We start from the raw sequence: 10015 nt of genomic DNA on the forward strand, positions 1-10015 counted from the left end.
AAAAAATAATTGATGTAAAGAAGTAGAATAGCGTTTCTGTTTTCTATAGAAACCGCTTCTTCTGTACACTGCTTAGAAAATAAAGTTATTCTATGGTGTCAATGTCAAACTGACGTATTCACAGCTGTACTCGAGTTTGTTATTATTTTTCGAAAAATTATAACTTTTTTCAATATAAATTGTATGAAATACAATAATATATACAAATATGACGGATCGAGATTATGCACCGTTGAGCTCTGCTTGTGTCCGCGGACTATGTGATAAATTATATGACAAAAGAAAATTTGCAGGCGTTGAGATAGAAAAGTAGGAGTTACTGCGTTTTATTATCAATAAATATTCGAAAATTATCGATTTATCTTTAAAAATATTATTTAATTTTTAGAATGGTGAAGGATTTTAACGATGCGAATAATACAAGTCAAATAAAACGTTTGATTCGTGTGCTCGGTCAGGATCTAATGTCATCCACCAATCCCAATGTTAAAAATGGAGCTCTTATGGGACTCTCGTCTGTTGCAGTTGGTTTGGGAAAGGTTCGATTAATTAAACTTCATGCAATAAAAAAGAGAAAATTATTAGAATAAGTTACTATTATAACTTAAAACTTTTAATAAAATTCATTAATATTTTTTTTTTTTTATAATTCCAGGGAAGTGTAGATTATATGGGAGAATTGATTCATCCAATCATAGCGTGTTTGGGCGAGAGTGAAGCCAGGGTGAGATACTCTGCTACAGAAGCATTGTTCAATGTATTGAAGATTGTGCGCAGTGCCTCACTCACACATTTCCCATTAGTATTTGATGCATTGGCTCGACTGGCCGCTGACCCAGAACTACAAGTCCGTCAGGGAGCGGAGCTGCTTGATAAACTTGTCAAAGTTAGTGCCAACTATTGATTTACAGTGATCTTGTTCAACTTATACTATCATTATAAAACCTGTAGTCATTTCAAAATACTGTTTATTAGCTATTGTACTTGTATTAAAAAAAAAATGTCATGGAATTAAATTTAAAGACCTCACATATTTATGACACACACATGAAATCACACACACCCATTTGACTTTTGATTAGATAACACACAAATAATAATTTAATACAATTATTATTCCTCATTCCATTTTGTTCTTTTTTTGTAACTGTGAATCCAAAAAAAAAACAAAATTAACTATCTAAAATGACAAATAACATTATGGTTTCAATTCTTTTACTTCTTAGTAAATATAGAATATATACTTGTGTATTATATTCACAATCAAATGAGTTATATCAGCAGGGCCGTACTGTTTATGTTTATGGTATACCTGGTGATGAAGTGTGATGGCCGTTATTGTGAATGATGATTATGTGTATTATGTGCGTGTTATGTTCAGGACATAGTGAGTGAGAGTGGTACAGTGGACGTGTCGCTGGTGGTGCCGCTGGTCCGGGAGCGTCTGTATGCACGGTCGGCGGCGGCGCGCGTCTTCGGCGTGGGCTGGCTGAGCGCGCTGGACGCCTCGCCCGCCCTGGGACTCCGGGCTCACCTGCCGCTGCTGCTCGATCCACTGTTCACCGTTCTTGATGACCCCAACCCGGAAATACGTCGCATGTGCGTACTGCATTCATACATATATCTTGTAACGCCTAGAGGGTAGGTGCGAGATGCTGTAGTTCTTCTTTTTGTTGGCAAAAAGTCTTCGTGTTCTGGACAGATATTCTCGTGTCTTGATAAAATTACACACATTTACATTAGCGGTCAGAGCGATATATTTATAGTATTCCCATGACTTATATAATTGTGATATGTCGTCAGGTGCGACGTGCAACTGAACGAGTTCCTCCGAAGCATCAAGAAGGACCCCTCGGAGGTGGACTTCGAGTCTATGATCAACATCCTCATCACACACGCCCAGTCCACCGAGGAACTGCTGCAGGTCGGACGGGCTCACCGATATAAACACCATGACAACTTTAGCTGATATTATTCTTGCTGCGAGTTCATATAAATTTATTGCTTTTCATTTGAAACACGTGTGTGTTGTATATATTATATTCCACATTTTTAATCAGAGTAAATTTTTTATATCAGACATAATATTGATGTATAGCGAGGGTTTAACACCTCAAATTTTAGAATGAAGTCAGTGAAAGACGATGATAGGTGTTCACGAGGTTTGTCGTGTGTTCAGCTGACGGCGCTGACATGGCTGAAGGAGTTCGTGAACGTGTGCGGGCGTCGAGTGCTGCCCTCGGCCTCCGGCGCCCTGGCCGCCGCGCTGCCCTGTCTGGCGCTCGCCGACCACTCCGACATGAGGACCAGTATCCTTTGCTGAATACTTACTGTATATAGAGAAAGAGTTCCACATCTCCTCACTACGAACTGATCAGAAATCCGAGAAACGGCGGCGGCTGTGAACCATCAGCTGATAAAGCTGGTCGTGTCGGATGACGACTCGCCCGTGGATGTGGTGCAGCACAGGGTACAGGGGAAGGGGGAGGCACAGAGTAATGATGACACAGAGCAGGCGGGAACTCAGGGTAGTGAAAAAACAGAGGGCTCTCATGAGAAGCGAGCCGAGGGTGACGACACGAGGGCTTGTCTCAACTTGGAGGCGGTGGTGGGAGTTTTGACACAGATGTTACACCACAGCTCCCTGCATACCAAGGTCGCCGCTCTCGACTGGATCCTACATCTATATAACAAGTTACCAAACGAGGTGACGGACTTCTTGAATTCACGATGTTAAATATATAATTACAAATAGGTTACTTATTGTGTGTGTGTGTGTGCGTGTGTGTAGATGTTTCTTCAGACGGAACGTGTGTTCTTGAGTGTGGTGGGCAGCTTGGCTGACCCGGCGGACGACGTGGTGCGCCGCGCCCTAGCCGTCCTCGCTGAGATATGTTCCTGCCACACCGCCACCACTACTGCCACCACCACCACGAGCAGCGACCCCGTCACCACTACCACAAGTACCACCCCACTGATGGATAGCGTCAAAACTGTTATTTATGACAGCCAAAGCTTATTGTTCTGTTATGTACTAATCTCTGTCTGTCTCAGGTGACCTTGAATCCAGTCCGTACTATCACAAATTCCTGAAAGCTCTGTTGAGACTGCTCGCAGCCGATGAGAACCTCCTAGAGGACAGGGGATCGTTTATCATAAGGTAGGGTACGGCCAGCTAATATACTCGTACATTACATCACACAGCATAGTACAAAAATATGAAATAGACGATTGTTGAGTACAGTCTGTGCCTGTGTGTGTGTTACGGGGCGTGTTCTTTGTCCCAGACAGCTGTGTGTGCTGGTGGGGGCGGAAGCTGTGTACCGCGGCGTAGCGCTGTCTCTCCGCGGGGAGCGCGAGCTCCGATTCGCGGCGCGCCTCGTGGACGTGTTGGACACTCTGCTGCTGACGGCCGCGGAGCTGCATCACCTGCGCCGCAGTCTGAGAGCCTTCTCCGACCCGGTATCACTCGTCACTTCATCTACCAGTATTAAACCAGTCTTAGCAATATATGAGCTCCCCTTCCTACGCGTGTCTGTTCCAGGCGACGGTGTCCCTGTTCGAAACGCTGTACGAGTGCTGGAGCCACAGCCCGGTGGCGCTGCTGGCTCTCTGTCTCCTCACACACAACTACCAGCACTGCAACACGCTCATATCTACATTGTATCCTTTATAATTTATATCATGGCCGACATGCGAATACTACAGGGAAAGTTAAAGAAACTTTAACTAAACCTGGTTCGCAAAATATTAAAGACTGATAACTATAGCTCCTCAAACGTACATTAGCATTTGTATGCCAGGGACTTCCTGTTTGTTATTATGTCGACACTCGAGAGTAGACGTAACGGTTTTTTTAAACATTTCCTGAACAGTGGTCAGTGGGGACTTAGAGATAACGGTGGACTTCCTCACCGAAGTGGACAAACTGGTCCAGCTGATCGAGTCGCCGGTGTTCGCCTGTGAGTACACACACACGCACAGACACGCACGTCACACTAGACTAATTATGGTGACGTTGGATATATGATCCCGGGTAGGACCAGAGGACCTCACAAGATGTGTCCGATGTGTTTCAGATCTCCGCCTGGAGTTGTTGGACGACGAGCGCAGTCGCCCGCTCCGTTCGGCTCTTTTCGGTCTTCTGATGTTGTTGCCTCAGAGTGAAGCGTTTCACTCTCTCCGCCGACGCCTGCACTGCGCCCCTCCCCCTCCCCCTCTCACAGCTCGCCCCCAGCAAACGGAACCCCCAGCTCCCCAGTCCCCCCCTGGACTTGATTTCGACGCGTTGCTGGCGACCTTTCAGCGCGTGCAGGCAGCTCACCGTGACTACCGTACGCTGGAGAGACGACTCAGCCGCGCTAAGCTCTTTGATAGAACGTACTCATAGCGGGGACGGTGACGCGACTGTGCCACGCCGTATGACTAATCACCGCATGTAGTCCCCGCGCTAGTGACCGTCATCTCGTGGGGTATGTGAGCGGTGTACTGGCTTGACGAACACAAAGTATTTTTGTAAACAAACAATTCCCCGGGTGACCAAGTTACAATCTGTCTTAATTGATAAATTGTTATATTTGAAATTTTCAGAGTATACAGAAATAAATACACATTTAAAATTTGTAAAATATAGTTACTATTATATTTTTTCATATAATGTTTATGATCAAATCTTATCTTCGGTTTCGTCCCAAAAAAAAATGCGTACCTTGTAAATAAAATTTATTATTTGTTATGATATTGTCGGACCTGTCTTAGGATATATATAACTTATGCGCTTGGAACAAGCCGGTCCTAATAATTTTATCAGATGATTAAAGCTAAATTAGTTGGACAAGTGTCATCTTGGCCTCCCCACCGCTCACATGCCTCAGGAGGCGTCTAGCGCACATATAGCTGATAGGATTATAATCGTTAAATATGCGTTATATACAACACGCCGATGAGAGGCACGCGGCCACTACTCACGCTTCATTATTATTAAGAGATGACACGTGGGGAAAAAATCAGCACATTAAATGAAAAATAGTTTTATTAACAGACCCCTGCTCTTCAATATTATACAGGGGTTATAATATTTTTGCTAGTAATACACAAGTTACCCGATTATATCGTCGTATGTTGTCGAGTCAGTCGTGTGATTTTTTAACAATATTCCGCTATTTTTATAATTCAATACATTTTTCATATCAGAGATCTCATTGATCTGGTTAAAATGTGAACTCAACAATAACTGTACTAATAATGTCGCTTGTGAACACAGAGTTATAGGTATATACATATATATTATTTGTGAATCCTGACCACTCTCTCAGCACCATGTTGTTGGCACATTGTTCTCTGCCCTTTCATAGCAATTGTACTATAATTCATTATATAATTTTATATCTCTAACCGCATCTTTTTTGACTACAGACGTGCTTCAAACACTTGACCGATTGGCAAATAAACTGGGGAATATAATATGTATATGTATGAGATAAAGCTGTATATAGACAATCTTCCTGCTGATTCATATACAGGCTGTAGCGGAATTAATGTTTCATAGATTAGATAATCATTTTGTAAAAAACTTTATATGATAAATAATTAAATTATTTACACATTCCATTAGCTTGTTTCATTGATATTCATGAAACGAATCTCACAGCAAATGTTATATGACATATGAACTAATATGATATCGTCTGATTCACATCTGTAGTCGCACGTTAGAGCTCCGTTGATATAAGATTAGTTTATTTACTAGATTTGATTACAAGAGTTAGTTGTGGACACGCTTTGCATCCTACTGATATGTAAAGGGATCCTTTAAAGTGCAAGACGAAGGTCCACACACAAACAAAACACTCTTCGGTTTTTCTCAAAGTACTGGTTTGTTTGTGTTGCTGGACCGGTCGCTACGTCACAACACACGCTGCTTTCGTTTTTGAACACTCGTTTTCATTGAGATCTTCATCAATATCCTTGGGTAGCGAGGAGGCGTCCTTGGAGCTGACGGATCCGTATATAACAGTCTTGATGCCGGAGTTCAATGTGCTCAGTGACTCGTCCGAAGTGGTCGCCGACGCCGAGTCACTACTCTCCGTGGTTGTGCACTCCGAGTCGTTATATGTGTACCTGCTTGTATAATTATTATCGGGAATATCACTCAGAATAGGATGTGTCTTCTGCGGGCCGTAGTCACAGTCGCCCCCCGTATACATACAGCAGTCTTCTCTATTGCACCAACATTTCGAATCAGTTCTGTAATCGTTCGCGGAACTGTCAATCTTAATTTCCACCATCTGATCATCGTCATCGCCATCACCCGCGCCGCACGCGCTGCACCGAGCATCCAAACACTTTAAATCACCGAACTTATTATTGCACGAGTCCACTGCTGGTCCACTCGTCCGCGGAGGGCGCTAGGGAGTCACGTCGGCGGTGAGGTGCAGCAGACGCGCCACGAGAGCAGAGTTGGCCGCCACGCGCGTGGACACCTCCTCGTGCGCCGACAGCAGGGCTCGCACGCCGACCCCGCGCGCCGACACGCCCGCCGACAACGAGTCGCCGGCCGCGGGGCGCGCGGGACGACCTCCGTTGCAGTTGCGCCGGGGGGCTTTCTCCTTTTCCGCTTCAACAGGAGACTCCGCCTTGATGGCGTTCAGCTTAAAGCGTGTAACCATATTACTTAGCTTCGACTCAAAGAATAGAAAGGTTGTTTTGAATCATTATTGACGAATAGTTTACCTGAGCGCCGACGTCCGCCATGACGGCTCTCGACCGTCGCTCGGCATCCTGCAGCCTGGCGGCCAGCGCCAGCACCTTGAGCTCGACGGCGGCGACGTCCTTATCTAGTATTTGCGTCTGGAGGTACACGGTCTGCGCCACCTTATACCAGTCGGCGATGGCGTCCGCCCTGGTCCTGGCTAGCGGCGACGCGCGCTGCAGCAAGGCCCTGGCGCGCCGACCCGTCTCCGCCACCGTGATGCGCTCCAATAAGTGGAACTGCTCGTCATTGTACGTCAAGGTGTGAGTGGCGCGGTCCCGCACCAGGTGTTGCCAGGACTCGCGCAGACTGAGGAAGCGACGTGGTCAACGGTAGAATGTAGAACGAAAATATTACGAGAGGAAAGGTGAGAGGGAGCGTACCGGTCGACGAGCGTCTTCGCCTTAAGGTGTAGGTGAAGATCGTGAGGGCAGGGCGCCTGCAGCAAAGCGTCGTCCCAGTGAGCGCGGAGGGCCGGCGGCACGTGGCGAGCCCGGAGTGAGTTGCCGGCCGAGCGCAGTTCCTCAGCTTCCTTGGAGACCAGAGCGGCCGAGGCGGCCCAGGAGTCCTGCGTGGTAGCTGCGGGCGGAGTGCCGGCCGCGGACTGCGCCAGGCGGTGTGCGGCGGCCGCAAGGTCCAGAGCGCGGGCGGCGTCGTGCAGGCAGCTAGCGTGTGCGGCCAACGCCTGAGCGCGCGCCGCCACGCCGCTCAGTCTCGAGGCGAGCAGCGCGCCCCACCGACTCACGCACGCGCCGCACAGCTGGGAAGCCGCGCACAAAGCTTCTACCCGACGCTTGATGACGTGACCCACGCTACACGCCGTCTGCACACACACACACGAACATAGACACAGATATACACATCGATGCCTCATACACGGCGGAACTCACCTTGGCGAGGGAGGCGTCTGTCTCGACGACCAGTTTGTTAGGGAAGGGAGGGAACTTTGGTATCTCGGGCTCCGGCGCCATGCTGACGTTATTGTTATTCTTGTTGAACAACATCAGAGGGACCTCCGCCGTCGTGTCCGGGTAGTTCTTCCCTGGGGAATGCAACACTATCAATAGCGCTCGCTCTCAATGTAATTCCTTGCGGTATAACAACCCGGTTTACCCGACGTGTTCTCGTCTATCTCGCTCAGTAACAACATGTCCTTGTAGAGTAGTATCTGCGACTCCGCGACCACGCTCGTCTGTTCGCAGATGTAATTCTGTAAATGTTCATATTTTTCTTCCGGCTTCAGAAATACCTGGAATGTACACGAATCAAATTATATGAATAAACAAGTTTTTTATGCCATGAGAGATTTGTACCTCAGTTACTGTAAACTGCGACAAATACAGTAATTAAAACAAAACATATGGATGGATAAACCATGTTAAATATAAATTATTTTTAGCACAAAGACATTAATATCTCGGAACGGTAGTTTGTTTAGTTCGTGGTCGGGTCGTAAGTAGGCCGCGCGAAAACGACCTTGCGCAACTCGTTCAATGAAATTGCATCTAATGAGCGGAACAAAAGGAACTTCACAATACCAAGCTCTCTTATATAATTATTTTATACAAATCCACCGCGTTTCACGATAAATCTATTGGAGACCGACCTCTTTGTTAACAGATATGTAGTAGCTAGTGTTCATGGCTTAATTTAATTTTGTATGGTAATTTCCGCTCACCAAGTCCTTTGTCAACCCCAATCAAAATCCAAATGAAATCTTTTGAGCGGTTACAAAATCCTTTCTCTAAATAATAATAAAATATAGCATCGGGCTTTTTTGTAAATCCTGCATTCATCAACCTTTTTTTTATGTTTTTTTTTTCTATACTAGTCAGGTAGAATGGAGGCTTTGCCGAGAATTTTGATTTCAATTTAAATTTTAATTCTGATGATCATAACATTACCTTTATACTGGCAGCTTTATTAACATGGAATATATGGACTGGCTTTGTAGAGGTAGCAGTTTGAACTTCCGAGAAGAACCTATCAAATGTCCATATCCTTGGAGGGTCTATTTCCAGTAGTCCAGCTAGTAATGGTGTAACCAGTTTCCGAAGACCCACGCTCAGCTGGCAATGTGATGGCAGCTCTCGAGACCACTCTATCGGACCATTTTCAGTTGTTTGGGTACCCTAACAATTGTTTATTAAACACATGTCTTATGTTGATTTTCATATATATAAACAAAACAAGACTTACAGAAATAACTCCGGAGATCTTTTTGGTAGTAATATAGAACATGGTTTCCTTATTTCTTCGGCCTCCATAAGGTCTGAATGGAAGCTGACCAGTGGCGACATGGTATAAGGTGACCCCGATGGACCACAGGTCAACTGTAGCTCCGAAGCTCTTACCCACAGGCTTCCTCAACACTGCCCTCTCATACATGTCTGGATGCAGATACTCCTCAGTTCCATACAGAGACACAAACTGCTCCTCTTCTTGTAATTCTCTGGCAGCTCCAAAGTCTGTCAGCTTGTAGGTTGTTGTTCCATCTTCATTGATGAACTTCATGATGTTACCGGGCTTTAAATCTCTATGTACCAAATTATTATCTCGCAAGTGCTTCATTCCTGCAGTCAAATGCTCTAACACTAACAAGAACTCATCCTCCTGAAGACCATAGGTGTTCTCTGGATCATCTAATATATTGAAGAGACTCCCACCCGTGCAAAGCTCCATGACTATTACTTTACCCCTACTTTCTTGTTCCTCTTCGATAGCCAGCAACTTGACAATATTTTCGTGTTTCACTTTCTTTAAGACTTCAAACTCTCGCATTTGTACTTCATGGGGCCTCATATGGCTTACTTGGTTGAAAGTTTTCACAGCTACCGGTTCACCGTTGTTCTTATTGACTCCTTGATACACCGCCCCTGTTGCACCCTTCCCCAAAACACTGGTGGTACACCAAACATAATTTTCTGAACCTCTAAGGTAAGACATTGAAAATTCTTACTGAATAAATTTAGTTTAACAGTATCTCTACAATACGTTCCTAAATCAGTCTGCTATATTTGTCCACTAATGTTATTTCCTAATTTCTTTTTCATTTATAATTCACTTTCATTTCTGGTGCTATTGAATACAGATTTCACACATATGTATTGACTATTGGTCTATTGAATATTGATATTTGGTCGATGACACTGACAGCAATGATTAAAATTGTTGCCATGTTGAGACCTGCTACTGTTTGATATTGAGATTAATTTAACAAGCGATAAAGAGTCTTGGCATTATGAAAGTTCATTCATCCAAGAT

General features: G+C 45.1%; 2 protein-coding genes across 2 annotated transcripts; one reads left to right on the top strand and one right to left on the bottom strand.

The window, feature by feature from the left end:
- The first annotated feature begins 108 nt into the window (after window positions 1–108).
- LOC116771630 (protein VAC14 homolog) lies at window positions 109–5610 on the top strand. The gene is made up of 13 exons (XM_032663515.2): window positions 109–309; window positions 389–539; window positions 656–886; window positions 1382–1599; window positions 1804–1924; window positions 2180–2309; window positions 2379–2707; window positions 2792–2963; window positions 3055–3160; window positions 3288–3462; window positions 3545–3663; window positions 3883–3962; window positions 4080–5610. The coding sequence occupies exons 1-13, from the start codon at window positions 209–211 to the stop codon at window positions 4388–4390; spliced, it is 2244 nt and encodes a 747-aa protein (XP_032519406.2). The 5' UTR covers window positions 109–208; the 3' UTR covers window positions 4391–5610.
- On the bottom strand, window positions 5015–9904 carry LOC116771631 (inhibitor of nuclear factor kappa-B kinase subunit epsilon). Its single transcript, XM_061528276.1, has 7 exons — window positions 8951–9904; window positions 8656–8883; window positions 7865–8000; window positions 7642–7793; window positions 7135–7574; window positions 6733–7060; window positions 5015–6650 (listed from the first exon to the last, which is right to left on the bottom strand). The coding sequence occupies exons 1-7, from the start codon at window positions 9695–9697 to the stop codon at window positions 6408–6410; spliced, it is 2274 nt and encodes a 757-aa protein (XP_061384260.1). The 5' UTR covers window positions 9698–9904; the 3' UTR covers window positions 5015–6407.
- Between the last annotated feature and the right edge of the window lie 111 nt (window positions 9905–10015).

This window comes from Danaus plexippus (assembly GCF_018135715.1).
Source record: "Danaus plexippus chromosome 16 unlocalized genomic scaffold, MEX_DaPlex mxdp_31, whole genome shotgun sequence".
Lineage (NCBI taxonomy): Eukaryota > Metazoa > Arthropoda > Insecta > Lepidoptera > Nymphalidae > Danaus > Danaus plexippus.

Bases quoted from the DNA above. Each gene is read 5' to 3' on its own strand.
- LOC116771630 (XM_032663515.2), top strand. From the start codon at position 209: ATGACGGATCGAGATTATGCACCGTTGAGCTCTGCTTGTGTCCGCGGA. The intron at 310-388 runs GTAGGAGTTACT...TTTAATTTTTAG, and splicing joins GCAGGCGTTGAGATAGAAAA to AATGGTGAAGGATTTTAACG. The intron at 1,925-2,179 runs GTCGGACGGGCT...TCGTGTGTTCAG, and splicing joins CCACCGAGGAACTGCTGCAG to CTGACGGCGCTGACATGGCT.
- LOC116771631 (XM_061528276.1), bottom strand. From the start codon at position 9,697: ATGTCTTACCTTAGAGGTTCAGAAAATTATGTTTGGTGTACCACCAGT. The intron at 7,575-7,641 runs GTGAGTTCCGCC...GTGTGTGTGCAG, and splicing joins CAGACGCCTCCCTCGCCAAG to ACGGCGTGTAGCGTGGGTCA. The intron at 7,061-7,134 runs GTACGCTCCCTC...TCGCTTCCTCAG, and splicing joins GCGAAGACGCTCGTCGACCG to TCTGCGCGAGTCCTGGCAAC.